The following is a 25,803-nucleotide window of genomic DNA, read 5'->3' on the forward strand; positions in this document are numbered from 1 at the left end:
GCCCCCTTTACTCCTTATCAGCAGCATGTCAGTTATTCATCTCAAGTGAGCATGAAGAACCTAAGTACAACTTAAGGGGCACTTCAGACACCGTTGACACACACTGGGTCTACCGCTTGCGATATATGTTGAACCTATTTTAATTTGGTATGTGCCTTAAATATGCAATTGAATTTCAATTGAACTCTTCAGTTGTGCTCAACTGACTGTTATAGAACAATGGATTTGTGGTCATCTCTACTGGTCACTGGTGGATCTACATGCTCTTTCAGGCTAGTGAACAGGCTCATCGGGTGCCTGCCCACACCAGAGCCGGCCCGCAAGAAAAGCTGGAGGTGGCGCAACATCAGCACCTCTCTGGTTCACAGTACCCTGACTGGAGCATGGGCCGTTTTATGGTGCGTACAATTAACAATCCACAACAGTGGAATCTGAATTTATAGAGCATGTAAAAGTATGTGAGATGCAGTTGCTGGTGTCAGTCGATGTCAGAAACTATGACAGACAATCAATGGCTGTGATGAAGGCATTAACACATTACTTATTACAGTTCAATATGATTAGATACAGGATAGGTGGGCACTTGGGCACCTCAATGTAAAATTGGCATTTTTGTCCAAAATGCTAAACAATTAAATATTTGAAAAATGGCCATAAGTAATGTAAAGTATACATGATATGAACACGCATGGCACATCATTATTTTTACAGACTTAATTTTATCCTTAAACTTCTTGTTTATGCCCCAAAATAACTGGATGTGCAGGTTTTGTAACAATTTGTACCAATTGTGGAAATATTAGACCTTAATTGTCAAATGTTTAAGCATGTTCTAATTATGTATACTTTACTTAAGATAGCCTTTCAAAAATATATCTTTTTTTTTTTTTACATTTTGGACAAAATAGCCAATTCGACATTGAGGTGCCCATGTCCCTAGTGCCCACCTATCCTGTTACCTATTCATGCTGGCAATACTAGCCTACTTTTGTACATTTACTCAAGTAAAAATGTTAATGCAGATGTTTTCCTTGTAACTGTACAGTATGTCTACATTGTAATGTATTACTAATTTCATTTAAATAAAAAGTATATAAGTAAATACAAGTATTCTTCCACCACTATTCAAATGTAAGCTAACAAGCTAACATCGTTTGAGCTAACAAGTAAACACACACACACACACACACACACACACACACACACACACACACACACACTGAAGGTCTGTGTCTACGGAAACGGCTTTGTTTTACCCAGTGGTTACACTGTAGTCCGGATGTTCCCTCTGTGATGAATGATGAATGCTTTCATCTCTCACTCCACAGTTTCTACCTCCACCCTGAGATGGCCAGGGACCTGATCTCCACTCATTCACTGTTTTCTCACAGTCTGGTGGCAGTGTCTACAGGTGAGGCTAAGAGCCATGATGGTTACATCATGATGCTTAACCCATTAAGGCCTGAACTTCCGATTCTACAAATGTCTTCCCAATCCTAGCTTATGTTATGTTACTATCAGTGGTTCTCAAACTTTTTCATGTCAAGCCCCCAACATGATATGTGTTTAGCTGCGGGCCCCCATCTCAAAATATGTTGTTCCAGGGACCCCCAGAAGCAAAGATTTGAGTTATGTTCGTGTTAAAAAATATATATATTCAAAGATTTGCTAAACTTTTCATGATTTTTCAAAAATAGCAGATCTACAAGCTCATAGCGCGGCACTCTGTACCGTGCTATGAGCTTGTATATCTGCTATTTTTGAATAGCCAAAGTATAACATAATGGTTAAAATGGTTACACAGATGGGTTCCTGGTCTTAATAAACACCATAATGGGTAACAGGAGTCCATCAGGGCTCAATACTAGGGTCTTTTCTGTTTTCTGTTATTGTGGGGAAAGCTTTCGCTGAAAAAAGCCGATCGACAAGCTCACAATGCGACGCGCTGAGCTTGTCAATCTGCTATTTTCAGCGAAGCTGTCTTCGGCTGGATGCTGAGGTTTTATGTGGTTAAAACTAAAAAAAAAAGTGTCATTCACTCCACACAACATGTAGGCTAAAAACTCACCATAAAACACTTAAAAATGCCAGATTTGAATGAAATCCACCTTCACATTATTTTGAGGTGGAAAAACAGAAGAACATGCATTTAGGTGTCTATTGTAGAAGGCCTATGGCCATCGAAACTGTCAAATATAGGCCTGCGGTATGTCAACCACTGTTGTCTGTGAGTAAAACACCACCACATAACTCTATGAGTAGAACAGGTCACTGGAGGAAAGTTCACAAATGTAGGCTACCATGTGTCAGGTGTGTGTGTCAGGTGTGTGTGTGTGTGTGTGTGTGTGTGTGTGTGTGTGTGTGTGTGTGTGTGTGTGTGTGTGTGTGTGTGTGTGTGTGTGTGTGTGTGTGTGTGTGTGTGTGTGTGTGTGTGTGTGTGTGTTGTATGTATGTATGGCTATATGCATACATACAGTGTAGTATATAATTTATATTAACAATATTTTGTGAGTAGACCATCCATTACATAACACATGTGATTTCTCCTTCAGGTTATTTCATCCACGATTTCTTAGACCTGGCTTTCAACCAGTCTCTTAAAAAGTCTTGGGAGGTGATGCTTCATCACGCTATGGTAATTATTTCTGTGATTGTGTGTGTGTGTGTGTGTGTGTGTGTGTGTGTGTGTGTGTGTGTGTGTGTGTGTGTGTGTGTGTGTGTGTGTGTGTGTGTGGAGGGGGGGGGGGCACGATCTCCGTGACTAGTGGTCACGTTCATACTGTCGTGTTTGGGATTGAAAGATGTATCTAGCTACAGTATGAACAATGGCCTATTGGTGCCTGTCTAGCAGTCCAACCTCTTGCCGCAGTCGCATTTATTGAACTAATTAAACTGAGTGACCCATGGGTAAATTCGCCCTCTGCATTTCACCCATTCTAACTATTAGGAGCAGTTGGCAGCCACTGAGCAGCGCTCTGGGACCAACTCCAGTTCTAACGCCAGTGCTTGAAGGTCAGTGGCACTGGCAATGGCAGGAGTATGTTCCTAGCATCATGCCAGGTCTTTTGGTGTGGAAGCCAACCCATATGAACTCATGGAGAACATGCTAACTCCACACTGAAATATTGGGTTCAAAGTCAAGCCCAAGACCTTCTTGCTATGAAGCAGCAGTGCTAACACACAAAAACTGTGTCTTCTGATATATCTATGATGTTTTGTGTGTCTTCTTCTGTACTGATGTGGGTCCCTTTGTCCCTCTCCCCTTAGTTGCTGATTTGATTTGAGAGGCAGTAAAATACTATCTTTTCCGCCATAAAAAAACATGTAATCTCTAAGCATATCTCTTCACAGTCCAAGGTGAGCTGGGTAGTCAAATAAACTTCAACAAAAATGCTTTTAGTCTGAAACAACATGTGCTGTAGTTCTTAAAGCATTTGTTGAAATTTGTTACAAGTAAAGACATGTTTATGAATTGTCTTTCACTTATAAGTGAGTCTGGGCCCTTATGCTACAGGCCACGTCCACATGCACCAAATTAATCGCAATATTACTGTACAAACAGAATGTCGGGATAAACAATTCAAATAATAATACAAAAACACTGGAGAATTTCTGGGATTCAACATCTTCTCATATTAATCCCAAACAATTCTATCTGCGTACATCTAAGCAAATGTGCGTGCGTGCGTGCGTGCGTGCGTGCGTGCGTGCGTGCGTGCGTGCGTGCGTGCGTGCGTGCGTCTGTGTATGTCTTGCTCTGTCTATCTGCCTCCCTTGGTGTGGATTGGTATCCTATCCCACTGAGACGTGGGATAGGATATCGTAGACGTTGATTAGCTGTTTTTTAAGCGTCTATATATAGACCGTCTACTAGCCGTTGAAATGACGTCTATGATATAGACGATCTAAATATAGACGCTTAAAAAACAGCTAATCAACATCTAGGATAAGAATAGACAATGAAAAAACTTTCACTTTTAGAGCATTTATAACCCAGTTTTAGACGGAGGTCTAATAGACGACTATGGCTCACTGGGATATTTCCTATTGTACCACTGTATACACACAGGTGATCTCCTGTTTCAGCCTGGCATTGACCTCTCGTCTCTATGTGGGATTTGCTGTGGTGTCTCTGCTGGTGGAGATCAACTCCATCTTCCTCCATGTTCGCCAGCTCCTGCTCCTAGCCGGACAGAGGAACCGGCCAGTGACCTGCGCCACCAAAACAACCTCACACCCCTCCACCGCCTACCGACTCATCAGCCTGCTCAACCTGGCAACGTAGGTCACCTATTTCAGTGCATGTGTTAACTTGAGTTCAACTGAACACTAAAGGAAAATGGTTGAGATTGTGACATAGTCACTCTATGATGAGATGAGATAAATTGAGATTAAGGTGAGGTGAAATAAGAGGACGTTTTGACCTCGGTTGGTCCTCAGGCATAGGCAGGGGGCTTTATTTTACATTATCTTGTCATTTCTACCAAAATAATGCTGGTGCAAGTTTCAAGAAGCACACATCACATTACCGCCTTAGCTGATTCCCAATTGCTAGGGGTTAGGAGTTGCTGTCTAGTAGAAACCATGTGTCCAGGTAAAGTGTCATTGAGCAAGACATCGGATCGCTGCTTGCTCCCTATAGCTGAAAGTCACTCTGGATGATCATCAGCTAAACGCCAGAAATGTAACTGTCTCCATCTCAACCTCAGGTTCTTGATGTTTCGTGTGTGCACGTTGGGTTGGATGACCCGCTGGCTGGCCGTCCACGGCAAACAAGTGCCCTGCCTTGTCCTGACACTGGGGACTGTGGGCCTGAGCATCATCACCACCATGAGCACGGTGCTGTTCTACAGGCTGCTCCGGGCTGATGTGTTCTGACACAAACAATGCTACCGTGGACCAGTAGAGGGAGCCAGCTGCACGATTTGCATGAGGACTGTTCCTTTAGCATTCACTCTGATGAAGGTTTAAACCAGTGGTTCTCAACGAGTGGTTTACAATTTGTGACTTGAATGATGTACTGACTGACTATGAAGTCAAGAAACTTTACATGAAATGAAATATTGCTTTGTTAAGAAATATTGGTGGTGTAGTGGCCTAGAGCAATGGTTCTCAAAGTGATTCCAGGGACTCTCTGGGTTCCTTTAGGGGGTTCTAAATGGACCTTTACAAGTCTGTAACTCTGACAGTGTACAAATGGAACCAAATCCATTCCATTTGTACATTGTCAGAGTTAAGGGGAGACCTTGAAATGTATAAGTTTGAGAACCATTGGCCTAGAGGTTTGGGGTACCAATTGTGTAACTGGAAGGTCACAAATTTGCTCATGTCTTGTTGGAAGTGTTGTTGCGCATGACACCGAAACCTCACTCGCTTACTCATTATACTGACACATTTCCATCAGTAGTGGTGAGTGACGTCTATTCTCTCAGATTTTATCTCAACACTGTGAGCTGTGAAACCAAATGTCTTTGTAGAGCACGAATGAGCATTTTCATGTTTTCTGTATTTTTATTTAAAAAACAAATGCATAAACTCAGTACATATTCTCAGACATCTAGACTATATGCTTCAGTTATGTGAAACAAAACAATATAGTTATGTCTTACTCTTCCAGGCTGATAGGCCGGGAGGTACGAGTTTATGTAGGCCAAGGAAGAACCTCCACCCCACTTTTTTTTCAATCAGCCTCTTGGTGGTGCTATAACAGGCCACTTTGTATTTTGGCCTATAACTCTTGAACCATGGGTCATACAATCAAACATTTTTGCCCTAGATTCCTTCATCATGATGCAACTCCAGAGACCATGGCTATTTCCGCCAAACTAGATTTTCTGCCATTTCGTCCAATCTACCCAAAATTTGAATCACACATCGAGGGGCCTCTAAAAACACAGATCAAAATGTCATAGTCCCACACACATGCACACAAAATTAGGCACAAACGGTCTCTTGAGTCATGTGACAATGGCCATCAAGCAGGGCTTTGATACTACAGAATTATTGTTTGCTTGCAATTGCTTTCAATCACTTGTGGGCGTTGCCTGTTTCTTAAAAGATTACCATACCGTGAACGCAACATCCAGTCGTCCCGAAATTGGAATGGCATGTTAAAGGGCCTCTTCAAAAAGGGCACATTCAACAGCCACAGATGGCTCGTGTCAAAACTTGGTCTGTGTTCCGTACTATAATAGTACTGTAGAATATCAGTTCACTGTGGCTGTTTGGTGTGGCTGCAGTCAGCTCAGAGTAACACGTACCTTAGAGGGTTCTGGTGTTCTTAATGTAATTATGCATAGGGCAGTGATTGATTGAATACTTTATTAGATAGCAATATAAACATCACGATGGATGGTACAGTAAGACATTTAGGCTAAAAGGATAACACAAAAAAGTATGGGGACTTGTTTCCATTGTGGTCCTACAGTATGTATTGAATTAATCAACAGAGCATCAGATATTACATATTAATACATGTCATCAACAAATATAAACATGAATCAGGCTGCTTACCTGTAAGTACCTGTTGTAAATCAATAGGGCACAGCAGCATAATAGCCTATTAACATCATATCATAATTATGCTACATAATCAATTTATCTTTCTGGAATAGGCCAATCAGAGAGGGGCCTTTGCATTGTGTGTTGATGTGTTTGTCTTGTTTGATGCGTGGCAGGAGGACACGCTCTGTCCTGCACTCTCTCTCATAGTATGGACACACCTTCAGGTGTTCAGACATGGACGGCACATCCTGGAAACCCCACCTGTCCACGGGGGAGAAGAGGGTGCTGAACTGCCATACCTGAGAAGATACAGGAGAGGTTTGAGTAAAAAATAAAATAAAAAAACACATTAGAGGAGGGGAGAGGGGGTTACATAATACAGTGGTGGAAAAAGTACTCACATATCTTACTTTAGTAAAAGTATCAATACTGCATTGTATCAATACTGCATTGTACAAATACTGCGAAGTAAAAGCCGATCTACAAGCTCACAACGTGTCACGATGCGAAGCGTTATGAGCTTGTAGATCGGCTATTTTCAAATAGCCTATGTATAAAATAGGGCTGAAGTGGTTAATGTATGTTTTATAATATAATAATTTATATCTGCAAAGCAACTAGTAACTAAAGTTTTCAAATAATTGTAGTGGAGTAAAAGAACAATATTTGCCTCTGAGATGTAGTGGAGTAGAAGTAAAAGTACTTCAAATTAGAAATACTCCAGTAAAATAAAAAATACCTCAAAATTGTACTTAAGTACAGTACTTGAGTAAATGTACTTAGTTACTTTACACCACTGAATACATACCCGGTCATGCAATACCCATTGTATATTGTAGGATCCTGGAAGTGGAAATATGTCAGAAACCCTACATTAGCTGAATAACTACTGACAGTCAGTGTTGCCAGGTCTGCTTATTGTAATTTCTAAGTGTAAGTGCTCATGTGGCCCATAATCGCTTATTTTGGGCTTGTTTTCCTAGACCTGGTTGCTTGTTTCGGTCACAGAGTCTGGCAACGCTGCTGACGGTTTGACTGACCTTATGCTTCACCCTCCACTTGGCTCCTCCGTGGGAGTAGGTCTTCCTCTCCCAGTGCAGCGTGACCATCCCTCTGTCCTGGAGCAGAGAGGAGCACACCTCCCTCATAAGGTGGGACACCAGAGCCAGCTGGGACAGGGACAGGCTGTCCAGGAAACTGGCCATGTGGCACAGCACCTCATAGGGCAGGGAGCTCAGAGACTCCTGTCCTGTTCCTCCTCCTCCTCCTCCTCCTGCCCTCCCAGCTCTCTTCCTCCGGGTGCTGGGGGGGGGTTCTGTGGAGCTCTGGGGGTCCACGGACCCCTCCTCTGGCGAGGCGGGGAGTACGGGACACAAGCTGTAACTGCTCAGCTCCTGGCTAAAAGCAGAAGCAGTGATAAGTCCAAATAAAAATGATAAGCTAAAAGTAAATCATTTTGTAGTGAATATACCTATATAACTGTAACGCGTTAGTTGATAATAAAAGACAATCATGAGTTAATGCTCACATGTAATTAACGGTGGCCTTCTGTGTCGATGGCTGGAAGCGCCTCTGAGTGTAGGTGCAGCCCAGGTAAGATAGGGGACATCTCTGCTCAAACCAGCCATTCACGCTCATCTGTATATCACTGTGCACATTTCTTTGTTTTGATGGGGGGGGGGCAGAGGGGGGGGGAGTACAGGACTTGATCAAAACCCTTATTCAGAGCTATTCTCCACTAATTCGCATTTGCTGCATGTTTTAACCCGTGTGGAACATTAGATGTACTGAGGTGACTACATCAAGCTGATTCTGAGCAGCTATTAAGAGGCAGCTATTAACCCGTTTCCTAGGCTGTGTGTGTTTCACTTCCTGTCGATTTCATTGGATATCATTGGTCATCTGACCAATTTCATTGGATTTCATTGGATCAAATCGACAGGAAGTGAAACACACAGCCTAGGAAACAGGTGAATAGCTTGACATTACCAATTAAATTGCTTATGGGAGCAATAACACTGGTGCGCAGAATTGTATTCTTGTCAACTGTTCAACTTTTTTGATCCAGCACCCAGCCTAGTAGGTCTGGGATGTGCGTGTCTGGGATCAGCTTTTGTCTCATCTAGAAGTTGTAGCTACACCACAAAAACAAGAGAACCTGGCCTGTTTCTGTTTCAACGCAACAAATGAGACAGCTGGGCACGGTGGAACACGGAAGGCGGTGACAGGAAACACATTTAGTGAATATTAAGCGACGAGGACATCCACCTGTAGTGCTGGCCGTACTCTCGCCGCTGGAAGCTGTGTCCACAGAGGAAGTTGAAGGCGCAGGTGGCCTTGTTGTGTATGCTGGTGACGCTCTCCACCTGCAGCTGGAGGTGCAGCTCCGGAGGCCTGCGCGCCGTCAGATCGGCCAGAGCCATGTCGTGTCGGAACGGGGCCGACAGGAAGTTGTACGTCTGCGACCCCTGATCTGACAGCAGAGTGTCGCCGGATGAAGCCTCTGCAATAAGGTGTCCACGCTGCTCCTTCTCCAGGCAGCACAGCAGAGATGCCTTGGGGACCAAATCAGACACACACAGTTTGTGATCATGGATATCAGCGACATTAAAAGATGCAATTTGATGTCATTGTCTATTATTGTAGGCTGCTACTAAGCCGCTAGACTCCATTATGGAGTAACCTACAGTATGACTGGCATCTTCAGGGAGCATTTTAAATAGCATTTGTAGTTAATAGGTTTGTCAAGTCCATATTATACCCAACAGTTGGGGTTGTTTCTGTAACATCTCAGAACAAAAGGGATCTCAGATTAGGTCCAAAACATGTAGTTTGGAACCGATCAGATCTCAGAACGTATTTCATGGGTCCATTAGGGTTTAGATCTGTCATTTATGGACCTGTGAAGAGCTCTATTTTATAGGGCGTTGCTAGGTTAAAACAGGTGGTTGCTGGGGTGTTGTAGGCAGTTGCTAGGCTGTTGCTAGGGGGTTGATATTGTTTAGTACAGTGTTGAAAGGGGTTGTTGCTAGGTTGTAGTTGGCGGTTGCTATAAGGTTGTAGTAGGTTGCTGGGGTGTTAATAGGGGATAGATGTGTATACACATACAAACACCAGCGCACGCACGCACGCACGCACGCACGCACGCACGCACGCACGCACGCACGCACGCACGCACGCACGCACGCACGCACGCACACACACACACACACACAGGGAGACACACAGACACACACAGATGCACACATGCACACACGCAAGCAAGCATGCACACACGCATGCATGCAACCAAGACAGTAAATGACAACTTTCACCTGAACTTCATCCCAAAGAGGCATATTCTCCAAGGGCACCCCTAGGTCACTGGTGTCTGATCCGACGTTCTCTCTCTTGGCCCAAGGGTTGCGGCCGCGAATGTTCCTGGCGTGGAAGCTGGTGGGAGCCTTGAATGGCTTGAATCGCACGGAGAGGATCTTCATTGGCTCCATCACGCTCCATTCAAAACCCTTACTCCCTCCGCCTGTCATACTGGAGGAGGAGGAGGTACATGCATGTTTGTCCATGCACGTCGATGTCACATTTTCGTCCTCTTCGGCCAGCGCGCCAAGCCCTTCACCTTTGACCTCACCCTGACCGCTACCCCCAGCAGCAGCTATACCGGCCTCCCTGCAGCCGCCTATCGCCGAGGTGAACATTTTATCCCAACTACTGAATTTCTGCAGTTGTTCGGCGCTCAGGGCAGCCGTGGCCAGGGCCTCCCTCTCCTCCAGGGTGAGTTCTCTCTCCTCCTCCTCCTCAGTCTCTCCCGCCGCCACAGCTGCTGCTGCTCTCGCCTTCGCCGCTCTTGCCTCCGCCGCCGCTCTCTCCACCGCCCTCACTCTCTCCTCCTCCTTCCACCTCGCCCTCCTCGCGTCCCTCTCCACCCGCTCCTTCTCCAAAGCGGCCCTCTTCTTCTCCTCTTTCTTCTTCCTCATCTCCTCTGCCTTCCTCTCCCCCTCCAGGTCCTCCTCCAGCCTCTGGGTCAGCTCCGGGAAGAGCTCCTTCATCTTCACCGAGTGGAAGAGGTGGTCCTGGTCTCTCAGGGACATGGCCAGGTCCAGACACTCCGCTCGGCATCCGTTGTCCCGCAGAAGGTTTTGGCGCAGCTCCGTGGTGGGGTGAGCGTGGGCGTCCTCCGCCGGCCAGCGGTTCCACTCCATGGAGCAGCACACCACACTGGCCGGACACTCCCGGAGGTGAGACGCCTGACAGGAGCGGGGCATGGTGAGCGGGCAGCCCGACTCTGCGTTCAGGCAGGGAACCCTGGCATTAGGGCAGAGCCACGTGTGCTCCTCCTCTTTGCACAGGTGGTAGAGAGCCCCGCAGTGCAGGCGACATTGGGCCAGCACACAGGACACAGAGATGTCCACCTTCTTCCTGCAGTGGCGACTGTAGCAGCTCTCGCAGTGAGAATGGAGCTGGCTCCTGGGGGCCCGCTGCTGACGGTTCTGAGAGTAACAGAGAGAAAGACAGAAGACACTTTAGGATGACAAGAGTGTGTGTGCGTGCGTGCGTGCGTGCGTGCGTGCGTGCGTGCGTGCGTGCGTGCGTGCGTATTTAGATATAGATATTTCAGTATTTAGACATTTGATATTCCTTTTTGATTACTTTTTAAAAAAATTTAAATGTATTTTTTATTGTATTTTTTTTTTTCAATTTCCCAAAAATATATACAAAATAAATGAAAAATGTTATCTAAAAAACACGGCCCCTTGCGTATTAGGAGGGCAGGGTGAGTCACCAGAACCAAGGACGGGTGTTTTTGATGAATCTAACATGTTTTATTGAGTTTGAAGTTATAATGGTTTGTAGCCCAGGAAGGGGGCGTGTCTGATAAAATGATGATCAAATATCTAAATACTGAATCAAGCAACTTAAAAACGGTCTGGGGGGCTCACAAAAGCCTGAGATGATAAAATGACCCAACGTTTTTTTGAATGTGAAATATCCCTTTAAGAGAAAAAAACATGCTTTCAATGCAATCATATTGAATCTGTCATGTAATAAGATACTACTTTTTTTCATTTCAAACTGAGGTTACCCTCATTTAATGAATATAAAACACAGCAGCGTCAGCAAACAATGGACACCACTACGAAGGCTATATACAAAAAAGCTTGGGTGTTCATTCATCATGTGGAATCATTCCGATATGTTGTTTAACTCACCATATCCACAGGGTGGTGTCAGTATGTCACAGAAGTTAAGGTGTCCTATAGGATTAGAACGACCAAAGAAAACATTTGGTTTGTTGTTGAAATTATAATCTAGCTCAATACATTAAAGCTATTATGATTACAGTAATTGCTGTTGCCATGTAAATCGTATATGACCAAGTATTGAGCACAGCGGGACAAAAGTCTTACCCAGCTGCCAATGTGGACATGCACTGTTACCGCCCCTCCAACTGGACAGGCTGGTTAAAATTAGATTAGCATGAGGGGACAGGCCCCCCTTCTCTCTGTCTTTCCAGTAGAGGAGTCAAGTTACAGTCCAAGATGCCACTAAATCACAGGGCCACAAAACTTGAGTGCTGTGTTATTTCTATACTAATGTACTATTTCTATAAAAAAACATGCTACAGAGCAAGTCACACTTAAAATATATAAATACCACCATACAGCTACTTGATACAGCTACAGTGCCAGGAAAATTACTTCATGTCATACACTTAAGCCTAATTTTACTGAAAATGACTGTTTGAGAATTTTGAAATCTGTTCTTATACTCAAAACAAAAGCAAATGGAGACATTTGAAGTACTTGAAATAAATAAACCATTGTGACAGAAAGTTCTATAATACTGACTTACAATGTGACATAAGTTAGGACATGGCTCTGTTTATTTACATACTTAGGCAGGGTTTCAAACTATCCTGGAAACAGCCGATAGAGGGCATCAGATGCACGCACTTTTATTCCATTTCTGGGTTTGCTTTATAAACTCAAAGCTTGAGAACTGATACCCTGACTTCAGCTTGGCCAGTGAAGCTTATTGTATGTTAAATAGGCCTGAAATAACAGAAATATACTGTTTTAAGTGACAGTGTCTGGTAACCCAAACCATTTGACCACCATGTAGCATTTCTCAGCTGGTACACAGATCTATTTATAACAGGCACACACACATTTGGAATTTTGAAGCGCAACTGAAGGAAGGCACAGGACACAAGTTGGGAGAACATGGTTCTTTCCTTTCCAATTTAGTCACATATCGGTAGGCATATTAACAGCTAACCAGTAGATTAGCTTCACAATGCCATTTTGTGTTTGCCAAATTATTTTCTTTTGTTTATTTAAATTAACTCCAGTGTGAGAGACTGAAACACCAATCTTGCCTTTTTTCTTCAGGACACTGTGGAAAATAAGATAAACAAAGAACTTTGCTAAGGATGCATAGAAGAAGCCAGGTATGTAATTTTCCTTATTGCATGTGTGTAGTACACAATTAGCCATGGTCAATTAATGTTAGGAGTTTTGGACCATGGCTAGTACACAGTCACAGTCATGTAAGCCATCTTATGTATAAAGGCAGGACCTTCGTACGCAATAAAATCTGGACTGTTCATTTAACTTGGACCCTTATACTGTAGGTCAGTTTTTACATTCTCAGAGTTAAATTAACACCTTTGCGTATTTGACGAGGAGAAAAGACTGACAGAATCAGAATGTAGTTGGGACTGATTAAGAACTTTGGTTTTAACGTTCTTCCTAAACTTAAGACTTCACCTAATAAGACTATCAGGACATACAGTAGCCTACTATCGATAAAGTTTTGTATAATAATAGTCCCCTGCACTTTCGTAGAATTTGTCCACTGTATAGTATTTGGTTACACATCGGCACTTCGACACACCAGTTACTATTTACCCATCCTCCTAGCTATTAGCATAGCTATAGCATATGAGACATTGGGCCCCTGGGCATGGGCTCGCATAAGAGCCCGTCACACTGACTGGTAGGCTACACTGACTTGCAGCCAACAGTACAATAACTACATTTACCTGTAAGGCAACCAATCAACAGCACACATACACATAATTAACACAGCTCTCTAAACTGCTTCCTACCTACCATATGGGTTCTGGGCCCCAACCCTAGTATGACCCTGATCACTGATCAGTCTATGAAAATAATTTTCGTTCTCTGTCTCTCTCTCTGACGGCATTTCTGGGTGGTTCATTGAGGTGACTGAACAGTTTTGAGGTTAGGAGTATACTTAAGTTTTTCCTTCTGAACATATTCATTAAAAACCTGCTTTAAGGCCCGGACGGTTCCCGTAACAGGGCACCCAGCCTGGCAGCGAGTCGGGGGTTCGACTCCCAGTCGTGACGACCTTTGCTGCGTGTCTCCCTATTTCCTGTCAGCCTTCTGTCCTGTCAAATAAAGGCATAAAAAAAGTAAAAAATATATGTATATTTTTTAAAAACCTGCTTTAAATACAACATTTATGTCCCTTTCCCTCTCTCCATCTCTGCCTTTCTCTCCGTAACTCTCATAGGACCGCCAGACTCGGGCCCCCAAGACCCAGCTCCACTCCCACTGCGAGAGCTGCTACAGCGCCCGCTGCAAGAAGAAGGTGGACATCTCCGTGTCCTGCGTGCTGAGCCAATGTCGCTTCCACTGCGGGACCCACTACCACCTGTGTAAAGAGGAGGAGCACATGCTGCTCTGCCCCAACGTCAGCGTGCCCTGCCTCAACGCCGAGTACGGCTGCCCCAACTCCATGCCCCGGTCCAAGCAGGCGGAGCACCTGGCCAACTGCCCGGCCAGCGTGGTGTGCTGCTCCATGGAGTGGCTGCGCTGGCCCGCGAACGACACGCATCCACACAACACCATAACCCTACAGGACAACGTTCTGAGGGAGAAGAACGAGGGGCGGACGGAGGCCCTGGACCTGGCCACGGCCCTGGTGGACCAGACGGAGCTCTATGGCCGACTGAGGATGAAGCAACTGTACCCGGAGCAAATGGACGAGGACGACGAGGACGACGAGGAGAAGGGAAAGGAGGAGAAGACGAGAAAAGAGGAGGAGAGGAGAAAGGAGGAGGAGAAGAGAAAGGAGGAAGAGATGGCAAAGGAGGAGGACAGGAGGAGGAAGACGCCGGGACTTCAGTTGAATCTTACCATGGACCATGGTACAGTAAATGCTAACTAAAGTGTATCACAATCACAATGTTTACAAGTAGAGTCCAAGTAGAGTATACATTTACCACATTTCTACACTCTCAGAGTTAACACTGAGGATTTTACTATGTGTAAATGTATGTATATATAATACATATACATTACACCAGCATACCATAGTGCTGACAATGTGTCTACTCTTATGCGTACGTATATCGAATTACTGTTCAATTCGTCACTGTAAGGTTTATCCTCTAACTGCTGCGTGGCACAACTTGTGGGTTGGGGCTCAAAACTGACTCACAAGATGCTCTGACAGGGTTGCAGGCAAAGAGGAATGTTACTACTGATGGGAATATTATTATAAATATTTAATACAGTACATAAAAGTCAACCAATTGATTACCATGGTTCTACTGTCACTTGGCATGTCTGTACTATTTCACTATGTTCCTCCATCCTTGGTCTCTCGTAGCTTCTCATCCAGCATCCAGAGATCAGACCGTTGCCAGTTCCAGGGCGGATCCAGTCAGTAATGAGAGTAGTGATGCGGGGAAAGAGCCAGATAAACAAGGGACTAACACCCGCACTTACAACCTGATGGAGAGGATGTTCAGCATGGACAGAGGTCAGTGTGCCATTTCTGAGGCGAGCCTCAACGAACAGAAGGCGACGAGTGGAGGAGGAGGAGGAGAAGAGGGAAAGGAAGCACAGGAGGAAGGGAGGAGAGAGGGCGAGGCGGCTGCCGGGGGCGCCGCAGGGCCCTCCAACGGGCCCTCCGCCGGACCCTACCCCCCGCAGGACTCGGGGTCCTCTCCGTGGCACGAGGGGGTCCTGGAACGCCTGGAGCAGACGCTCTCCCCGAAGGAGTACAACATGTACCTGGCGCATCATGGTCGCATGCTGCTCCACTTTGGGCAGATCGCGGCCTGCACGCCCAGAGACAAGGACTTTGTGTACGGAAGCCTGGAGCCCATCCCTGTCCAGACACTGCACTCTTTCAAGGTGTGTGTGTGTGTGTGTGTGTGTGTGTGTGTGTGTGTGTGTGTGTGTGTGTGTGTGTGTGTGTGTGCGTGTGCGTGTGCGTGTGCGTGTGTGTCAAGTCCATGTTCCATAATGAAGCATTCTATTTTCTTTTGCATCATTCTATTCTATTCTATTCTATTCTATTCTATTCTATTCTATTCTATTCTATTTTATTTTCCTCCCAGGTCCCAACTGGCTACCGTTTCAAACACCGGGTCTGCATAAAAGACACATTACCGAAGGGTAAGACCGAGGTGATTGGCGTTGATACGTCTGACCTGGAGGTGAATGAGGAGGCCTGGTACAGTGACGAGGCTGACTCCACTCTGCTGGGATACGCAGAGCTAGAGGCCCTGGGTCATGAGGTCAGAGAGAGGTTGAATTATTATAGATATCATTTTTATGAAAACAAATAATGAAAAGAAAATAATACAGCCACAGAGGTTCCCCCTGGAAAATAAAAGTGATTATGATTGCAAAATAATCATTTTAACAATTTTGTCAGTCCGGCAAAACTGCAGAATTATTGATTTCTTTACCTTTGAAAGCAGTCAGCGTTACTATATTTCAAACAACATACGTAAATGCTACCTCATAGATGTGACAGGTAAATAGCAAACCTCATGGAATAGAAGGTGTTGTAAAAGTGCTCCCATAGTGAGTTTAATAAATTACCACCAAGGTTGGTAATTTACCTTGGTGGTGATTTATTACACTCACTATGGGAGCGTGATCCAGTGTGTGTATACTCTGTCTTTCTATTTTAGTATGTTCTTCTGTCTAGATGTGTGTTAGCCTCTAGTGGCTGAATCTTGTCTGTTGCCCCTTTAAGTAATGTCCCTGTTTGGTTATTCTATATGGCTTGCATAGATAGTACTAGTGTTACGATGGACGTATACATTTGATTCCTGTTCCATGTTTGCATAGTAATCATTGATTATGGTGGCAGATCAGCGAGTCGAAAGGCGTAGACGGTGCCTACGTGGACGAGGGCACCCAGACGCACTTGTTCCACAAGGCACCGTTCAAACGGAGGACGACCCTGGCGGACGTGATGGCGGACAGGCCACTTAGGCTCCGCCTCCAGCTGCAAACAGAGTGCATCAGCACCAGGAACCACAGTGGCAACTCCCGCTTCACGTTCCGCTGTGGACACAGCTTCCATCGCAACGAGCTCCCCGCACACTTCAGGTGCACACTTTGGTGATCTACCGTACAAGCTCACAATGTGGCAATTAGCTTGTAGATCTGCTGTTTTTGGGGGGGTGACTCCATCATATGATAGACTATCCTTTATTAAAATTGGCTTATGGCAGGGTCGGGCGGGCGGGCGGACCACAGCCACGTGACTGTATGACACTAGCCTGCCCCAGCGCACCTGATATCTGGCATAGAGGGGCGGATTCAAAATCCGTGGGCTCCCATTGGTTCACCGATCTGTGCGCCCGCCCCCACCCCGCGCCCCTCTTCCTCCCCCAATGTGCAGCATTGAGAGCCCTGACTTCACAACATTTGGAGCGACGCCCACTGCACTCTGGTTGGTTGGGGAAAAAAAAGGTTGACTCCCACTTCCTATGCCAGAAATTTCAACAGCTTGGTCCAGGCCCCCTCAGGCACCCCCGTGGCGCCGGGCCCGACAGGTAGACAGACAGATACAGAGATCTCTATATATGGGCACAAAAGGGACACAGACAGACTGGTACAACGGGTACTGTGACAAAGCCCCCGATACAGCCATATCGGTCAGATCGGCGGTGTGATGTATAGATTTTACTGTCTAATACTTGCATAATGGCTATATTTGATATTGCTTTCCTGTAATCTGAATATGTCCTTTGTTTCTTTTATTGATTAGTCAGGCAATGCATATGATCATTTGTTTTCTGTGGGCTACATGCTAAACTTAATTCACTTCCCCCATTCACATGAATGATGAAATGCAGTTGAAATTAAGTTTCAGTATGCTAAATTTAGCAGACCTGGCTGGCTGGGCATGTGCTGCTCAGTGCCTTGTAGGCTACTGTTTCTGAATTTTCTGGAGCATACAATTAGCTTTTATACCACAAGAGGGAGTACTTCACATTTTATTTCAAGTGTCACATAAGCAAACCATCTCAGCAGAATCTCTGCATATAATATTAAAATACTAAAACCTTCTTTAACATTATGAAAACAATCATATACAACATTCACTAGCTATGTGCTGTGCAAACATGGCAGATATGGCAATGTTTAAAAGAATATTCATATGGCAATAATTTGACATTTATAATGAATGAACAAAAAGGATAGTGGAAAATGTATGGAGATACAGGGCTAATGATTTAATTATTCCCAAAGTAAAGTCTCAAATGCACATAATATATATTTCGTGCACACTCTAAAAACATATCTCTGCTGTCCGGCAGAAACCAGCTAACTCCAAAATGTTCATTTTTTTCAGGAAATGACAAAAACAAAACAAAAAGAGTTAGGAGGTTTTGTTCATAATTGATAAGAGCAGCAAAATGGACCTCAAAGCTCACAAGGAGGTTGGAGGTCAGCAGAACCAGCTAACTCCACCCCCTTTGGTGGACTTAGCTGGTTTAGCAGAAAGTTTGAGTATCCAATGAAGTTAGCTGGTTTATTTTCCATGCATTTGCAACTACACTGTACAGTGTACACTGTCACTCAAGTACTCAAGTACCCTGTCTCTCTTTATTGTCCAGAAATGTACACAGTGAGATCCAGATGGGTCTCAACAGCTGGTTTGAGGAGAGATGTCCCCTGGCGTACTTGGGCTGCACCTATAGTCAGAGGAGGTTCCAGCCTTCGACACACAAGGCCAACGTCACCTACAAGTGAGCAAATACTGTCAACTCTGACACTCACAAATACATATGTTCAAAACCCAGGTGCTCAAATGATAATTATTATAAGAAAACGTATACTCGTATAAGATGTAAGAATAAAATAAATCTTGCCGCCTTCATGTCTTTAAACTCCTCCAGCAAGGAGCTCAGATGCTTCAACCTGCGTCCCGTCCTCCCCGCTGTGCTGGAGATGCAGGAACCCCCCAGCACCCAGACGAAGAGAGCTGGGAGGGCAGGAGGAGGAACAGGGCAGGACACTCTGAGCTCTTTGCCCTATGAGGTGCTGTGCCACATGGCCATTTTCCTGGACAGCATGTCCCTGTCCCAGCTGGCTCTGGTGTCCCACCTTATGAGGGAGGTGTGCTCCTCTCTGCTCCAGGACAGAGGGATGGTCACGCTGCACTGGGAGAAGAAGACCTCCTCCCATGGTGGAGTCAAATGGAACGCCAAACCGGTGAGGTCTCTCCCTGTTTGTATGGACTCTTTTTAAAGATGTTAAGAGTGTAAGAATGTACCTGTAAGGGTCAAATATTTTACAGTATAAGTACCAGTAGAAGTTTGAGCACTTTACTGCAAAGGTAATATAATATTACTTGTTTTGAAATCTACTGTAAAAGTACAAGAATAACTATTTTAAAGAGTATATTCTGAGTTACATGGTTACCTGACCGTAACCATTTCAATATGAACACCCTACCAATTCAGTGATGCTCTCCAAAGTAATGACATATTTTCTTAATGAGAACGCTTTCTTTAGTTTACCTTATGATGAAGGGAAAGAGGTTCAAAGCAAACCGAAATCTTCCTCCTGCTTGTACCATAATAACAGCATAATAGTGGGCTACTCCTATAGTAAAGTAGCCTACCATACTTCACCAAAAATATACTGTTCTCAATTACAGTAACAATAGTACTTGTAATTAGTTATTTTCCACATTTGGCATCGCTGCAGTTTTAGCATAAATGAGTGAGTACCTGTAAATGGCCCAGTGATTTCCTATACTCTCCTTTCCTCTCCTCAGGTATGGCAGTTCAGTCACCTTTTCTCCCAAGTGGATTCGTGGCATGTTACTGACATCCACTCTATGTCAGCACATCTTAAAGTCTGTCCTTACAATGAAACCTGCCCTCGTACTGAGAGGATCCCTCTGCCAGGCATGATGAATCAGCAAACAGATGAGGAGAGACAGACCCTTGTCAAACAGTTCAGTGGAAGCAGACTGTAATTTTAATCATAATGATGTATGGTGTTTGACTGTATTTAACAAAACAAATAGAAAACACATCTAAAATGTAGGGCAGGTGCAAGACAGGAACAAATATAATCAGAAATCTACATTTGGGCCTTTATGCCTTCTTCAGACATAATAAACACGGTTGCTTTGGCAGCTACATTGCAGTGCAAACTTTATTTATCTTTTGTGTGTCTATTTGAAATGTTTTGTTAGTGTTGTTACCTCTATGTCCTAGGTACAGGGCCTGGTGTCTCTGTCCATGGTCCTGAAAATATGTTCAAGGTATCAGAATCATTTGAGCCTATACAAGTACAGAAATAACTACAGGAGTATTCCTTCCAGTTAATTGGAATTATATTCACTTACTCAGCAATTCAGCTTTTGTTCTTAAAGCTGATCCTACTTTTAATGAATGTTATTTAAAACCAATCTGTACGGTAGATTATGTTGATACAAGTACATCTGCAGTGGTTGGAGGCTGTCTCCAATGAGACATTTAGACCCTTGTCGTAGGACACCAACTGGTTGGGTAATACTGGCTGAAGCTCATAGTGCAATATCTCCCCTGACCAAGCAAGGATGCCTTCTTGGAAGAGTGATAGAAATGTGGTCTCTTGTGCAGGAGACCTCTAGCGATCAAATCCCATGACAGGACATGAAAGTTGTGGATTTAAATGGAATGGCATATTGTAGGGGCAGGCAATAAGTTCCTCTGCTATTTATTTTGCTGCCAAAATAATATTTTAAAGACCTTTTTGTGTACAGTGGAAACGCAGGAAATGACTGCTTTGAAACCACCTGAAATGGATTGATTCTGCTTTCAAAATAAAAGGGTGATTGTATGATTAAGAGGATGATGATGATTACTAACTTATTATGTATTATTATTAGCCCAATAATACATATTATGTATTTATTAAACACGCACGCGCGCGCGCACACACACACACACACACACACACACACACACACACACACACACACACACACACACACACACAGAGTAAGAGTATAGGCTAATGTAGACTGTAGGCTACTGTAGGCTAACTGAATCTCTTTCCTTACTCAACTATATCATACACTAATACTACTAGGCTACACTAACAATGTGAGTTAGGGTCTGTTGCTGACTAAAATATATCAAATCAACAAGGCTACCCTCTACTCTAGCCTCGAAGTCCATTTTTGCTTACTTGGCATCATGTGTTCTATGCCTACTGGAGGGGGGGAAAGTAGCCTACATTTCAACACAAAGTGTCCCTTGGCCCAAGGCAGCCAGCAGCCACCATATAGGCCCATAAGCCATTTTTAGGCTGATACAAAGACCTTATAAATCAAATTAACAAAGAAGACCTTGTATAAAATGTTAGGCTACCTCCGACAGGCTCCGAGGCTTTGTTGCCTGGCAATGCATTTTCATGAATGCCAGGCTCGCATTCATGAAAATGTACTCTGAGTCTGCCCATATAGCCCTGGCCCCTGATACATGACAGTCATGGATGAACTTCAACCTGGTGTTTGCACTTTCTGCCTTTTTGACCCGTACATCTACATAAACGTTCAAATGTCTAATATAAAGTGCTTAGCCCATGGCCACGGATGTTATAATTTTGTACGGTGCCTCAATAGTATCCGTAGTATCTTATATTGTTCAATAAAAAGCATTTTAATCCGATTGTTGGCCACCCCCTCCCCCCGTATTTTCGCCATATGCTTTCAACTGCGTGACCCTATCGGTTGGGAGGTGTATTGCACTCTGATATATTATAACTCTATGAGAAAATGGCCACCAATCGGATTAAAATGCTTTTTATTGAACAATACAGAAAATACAGGTACTTCTGAGGGCCCGTAAATAATTGTAACATCAGTGGCCATGGGGTAATTACTTTATATTTGAAATCTGAACGTGTATGCAGATGTACGGGCCAAAAAGGGAGAACGTGCAAACACCAGGTTGAAGTTCATCCATGACGGTCGTGACTCGTGACACACGACCGTCGTGTGATTCATGGCTAAATCTGCCCCCAAAGCAAAGGTGTGTGCCGTCCCGGAGTGTCGCTTGACAAAAAAAGAACAGATATGCAAGCTAACAACACATTGCACCGCGACGCGTTGATATCTTGTACATCTGTTCTTTTTTGAGCAGCGACACCGCCTACCGGTGTCTTGCGGACGGCAACCAACCAGAAGCATATGGAGAGAGAAGCTTTCTTTCGACTCTGCAACCGGATCGGTTCGGTATCACATCACATGCGAGCAAAGAAACCGAACCGGCGGGCGTTCATTGCACTGCGGCTGTTTCTTCTCAGTGCTCTCTGCTTCTGTATCAAGGACAAATCAAACCCCGAGGAGAGGGAGGGTAGAAAGATGCCGAAGCCATGCATGCACGTTCTGATCGCGGTCGAATATTAAGGTAGGCCACGCAGTTTTCTGTATTTCACAAACTTATCACCACACGAACAATACGCTGTGAGAAAGGCTACTTGGGGAAAATGTGCTTTATATTTCTTTGTGCATTACAACTATAACAAAAGAAAAACAGATCTGATCTTAACTGTGCACTGCCTCCGTTCTGCAATCAATCTAAAGCATTAATCCTATAGCGTTTACCTACTACTACTACTACTACTACTACTACTACTACTACTACTACTACTACAGTACCACTATACCACACCTCTTCCTCCATACTGTAGGTGTGTTGTTGTTGTGAGACATGGCCATGGAGACCATGGTGATGGGGAGGCAGAGGCTGGGGCAGCAGGTGTTGAGCGTGCAGAGAGGCATGACCTTCCTCCAGCAGCAACACCTGCTCATGCTCACTGGTCTGCATGTGGAGATCTCACACCTGAAGAAGCGCTGCCATGGTCAGTCTGTGTGTGTGTGTGTGTGTGTGTGTGTGTGTGTGTGTGTGTGTGTGTGTGTGTGTGTGTGTGTGTGTGTGTGTGTGTGTGTCTCTCTCTCTCTCTCTCTCTCTCTCTCTCTCTCTCTCTCTCTCTCTCTCTCTCTCTCTCTCTCTCTCTCTCTCTCTCTTCATCCATCCATCTATACCAAGGGTCTTCAACGTTTTTCCCTCTAAACCTCTTTGCCGAAAATAGACGATCTACAAGCTCACAAGCCTTGCAGCGCCAGGCGTTGTGAGCTTGTAGATCTGCTATTTTCGACCTATGTTTTTTTTACTATCACACCAAGATTTGGGTATTGACTCTGAGGGGGTCTCGGACCCCCTGTTGAAGACTCCTGATCTACACTATTCTATATCGTATCGCTCTCACTCCATGTCTTTTGTCTGATTATTATTTCCTCTTTGCAGACCTTAGCGGTGAGCTGATCTCCAGGTGTTCTGATCAGAGCGCTGCAGGTATGACTTCACAACTCATCTTCTGATGCATCAGGCAGGGAAGACAAGTGGAGTTTTTTTTAATCAAATGGTATTGAGACAGAGGGAGAAACACTGATCAAAGTAACAAAACGCTGATAGGTCTATTAATAGAGATAATTACCCCACATATACATTATGGTGTGTGGTTTGAGGACACTAGCTGGAGCACTCCAATCCAATGTAATTTTGACTATGCATGCACCTCGTGGTAATCTAGCACCTCAAAGGCATTAAAAGCAAAACTTCAGACCTCAAAACAAACTGATCAGGTTACTACTAAACCTCACACCTAGGACTCACTTGACCCCTGCTCAGGACAGAGTACAGCCACTTGCAATGGGCCTGGTCTTCAGGATACTCAAGGGACCAGTGCCCATGTACCTGTCTGACTACTACAAAAAGGTGAGTGATGCCCACGGGCACAACACCAGAGGGAGTTTCACTGACTCATTCCCCCCGGATTCGGCACAAACATGGAGATTAATTCATTCTACTGTTATGCCACCAATATGTGGAATGCCCAACCACCAGCCATCAAAAAGTGCAACTCCCTCTCTTTCAAAACTGCCATAAAAAAGCAAGTCTTCTAGCTTGCCAAAAGAAATTACCCCCCAATGTTTTTCTGTAAATATACTTTTACTGCTCCTAGTATATACAGTAGTGATGATCTCTTGTATAGTATTGTATGTCTTTATGTCTTGATGAATTGAATACACAGGACCACAATGGAATTAAGCCCTCAGGGCATTTTGTGTTATGCTTTTAGCATTATTGTATAACTGTACCTCTGTACTTTTTGCGAACTGTTAATAAAGTATTCAATCAATCAATTAATACATGTTGTGATACTCGAGAAACCTTACTTGAAAATGTGAGTGTGTCTCGCTCTCTTTTTTCTCTCTCTGCCTTGGTGTGTGTGTGTGTGTGTGTGTGTGTGTGTCTGTGTGTGTGTGTGTGTGTGTGTGTGTGTGTGTGTGTGTGTGTGTGTGCCACTCTGTCTGCATGTACACACGTGGCTAACACCTCTCAGACGAGGAGGCGAGGAGGCTGTCCATGCGCTGCGAGGCAGCAGAGCACCTGCTGTGGGAGCGGCAGGGTGCCGTGGCGGCCGTGCGCGGGGAGCTGCGCGCGGGCCGGGCGCGGTCGTCGGCGCTGGGCCGCAGCCTGAGGGAGGAGGAGCGCCACTTCCTGGACGAGCTCAAGCGGCGCAGCCACAGGATCACGTCCCTGAGCCGCGACCTCCAGCGCCAGACGTCGGTGGCCAAGGCGCTCTCCCAGGAGCTCCACGACACTCGCATCCAACTCTTCGAGCAACACCTGAGCAGCGTGGAGGAGCCTGTGGGGGAGGAGGCCAAGGGAGAGACAGATGGAGGAGTAGTAGAGGAGGAGGAGGAGAAGGAGGAAGGCACTGACTCCCGGCTTCTGTCCCTGCCTCCTCCGGCATCTCCTGGGCAGCAGGAGGGCAGACACGCAAGGAGTGTTAGGGAGGAGAGGGTCAGGGCCTGCGTTCCGCAGGAGAGCGTGTCCTCGCCACAGAGGCCACGCGCCATGCCCGACCCCGCCCTCTTCCTGTTCCCGCTCCGGTACAGGCTCCTCCGCTGGAGAAGACAACAGGTCCAGGCGAGGGATCAGGAAGAGGAGGGTCTGCCGGAGGACGAGTGGGAGGACATAGACGAGGGGAGAGCCCCGAGGAGGGTGGACATGGGCGCCGGCGAGGGCGAGACGGCCCTGTGAGCCGACGCCGTCTTCCAATTAGATCCCACTGCCTGTTTTGATCTATAGCTGTTCTCAGACATGGGTTTGTAAGACAGGAGATCAGAGAGGTGGGTGTTTCAGGTATACAGTAGTGGTAGTTACCTACAGTACACAGCAAAATCCTCCGCGTTCCTTTACTGTAACAGAACACTGAGGATTTTGTTGCACAACGGCATTTGATGTCAACAGTAAAAACCCACATTGTAGCCAGGTACCTGAATTTAGTTCCTCAATTCAATGATATATACTGTACACGAGGATGTATGATTAAACGTTCACAGAAGCACAGATTGGTTTTTAGTGTTGTCTTAGAAAAACCCTTTGATTTAACACGGTTTGACACCTTTCTTTGCCTGTACTGTAGGTAGTAACCTTGCCTGTGTGTGTGTGAGCAGTTCATATACAGTATGTTGTCCAAAACTGCCTTCACAAACGCAGAACTAGCCTTATTTCAGGTATGAAACATGACTCTAGGAAGTTTAAAGGGTGACATTTTTATGTATGATTTGCACTTTATTAAACTCTTGCAATGTGCCTAGCAGTTGGCAAACGAAAGCAACTCCTGTCGTATTTTTTAAAGACATTGTGACATACTATTACAGCTACCGAATGGAGATTTGTTTAATGTACCATAGTCATTCAATTCCCAGTGCATCAGATCAAATAATATTAATTTCTCACTTTCATTGTCTATAAATATAGGACATTGTTTCTGAAACCGTGGGTCAAGGCACAAATGTGTGTCGTGACTCGTGAGATGTTACAGTACAAGTTCTCAGACACTTCCATTGACCATAATGGTCAATGCCAAAATCAGCTCTCAATGGGAATCTAGTTGAGAAATACTGTATCTAGGCCACTGGTTCTCAAAGTGGGGTCTG

The 25,803-nt window shown here is 44.9% G+C and overlaps 4 protein-coding genes across 5 annotated transcripts; 3 read left to right on the forward strand and 1 right to left on the reverse strand.

The window, feature by feature from the left end:
- Positions 1-219: 219 nt before the first annotated feature.
- On the forward strand, positions 220-4,878 carry LOC311057217 (TLC domain-containing protein 2-like; the record flags this gene model as incomplete). Its single annotated transcript, XM_084074166.1, has 5 exons — positions 220-398; positions 1,329-1,411; positions 2,553-2,635; positions 4,070-4,281; positions 4,710-4,878. The coding sequence occupies 5 exons, from the start codon at positions 220-222 to the stop codon at positions 4,876-4,878; spliced, it is 726 nt and encodes a 241-aa protein (XP_083930292.1).
- A 1,706-nt stretch (positions 4,879-6,584) lies between these two features.
- fbxo40.1 (F-box protein 40, tandem duplicate 1) lies at positions 6,585-11,807 on the reverse strand (the record flags this gene model as incomplete). The annotated part of the gene is made up of 6 exons (XM_084074167.1): positions 11,712-11,807; positions 9,819-10,991; positions 8,773-9,059; positions 8,033-8,164; positions 7,545-7,902; positions 6,585-6,803 (listed from the first exon to the last, which is right to left on the reverse strand). The coding sequence occupies exons 1-6, from the start codon at positions 11,712-11,714 to the stop codon at positions 6,585-6,587; spliced, it is 2,172 nt and encodes a 723-aa protein (XP_083930293.1). The 5' UTR covers positions 11,715-11,807.
- Positions 11,808-12,621: 814 nt separating this feature from the next.
- Positions 12,622-20,631, forward strand: LOC311057003 (F-box only protein 40-like). Of its 2 annotated transcripts, XM_084073876.1 has the most exons (9): positions 12,622-12,759; positions 12,894-12,952; positions 14,044-14,680; positions 15,145-15,674; positions 15,881-16,060; positions 16,645-16,886; positions 18,404-18,535; positions 18,686-19,001; positions 19,570-20,631. In XM_084073876.1, exons 2-9 carry the CDS (start codon positions 12,935-12,937, stop codon positions 19,771-19,773), a joined length of 2,259 nt encoding a protein of 752 aa, XP_083930002.1. In that variant the 5' UTR covers positions 12,622-12,759; positions 12,894-12,934; the 3' UTR covers positions 19,774-20,631. The 2 variants fall into 2 exon arrangements, with proteins under 2 accessions (XP_083930002.1, XP_083930001.1); XM_084073875.1 differs by having other exon boundaries at positions 12,699-12,952.
- A 1,492-nt stretch (positions 20,632-22,123) lies between these two features.
- LOC311056984 (uncharacterized protein) lies at positions 22,124-25,250 on the forward strand. Its single transcript, XM_084073851.1, has 4 exons — positions 22,124-22,198; positions 22,482-22,652; positions 23,099-23,146; positions 24,198-25,250. Exons 2-4 carry the CDS (start codon positions 22,502-22,504, stop codon positions 24,899-24,901), a joined length of 903 nt encoding a protein of 300 aa, XP_083929977.1. The 5' UTR covers positions 22,124-22,198; positions 22,482-22,501; the 3' UTR covers positions 24,902-25,250.
- Positions 25,251-25,803: the final 553 nt, after the last annotated feature.

This window comes from Gymnoscopelus microlampas (genome assembly GCF_963454915.1).
Source record: "Gymnoscopelus microlampas genome assembly, chromosome: 12".
Taxonomy (NCBI): Eukaryota; Metazoa; Chordata; class Actinopteri; order Myctophiformes; family Myctophidae; genus Gymnoscopelus; species Gymnoscopelus microlampas.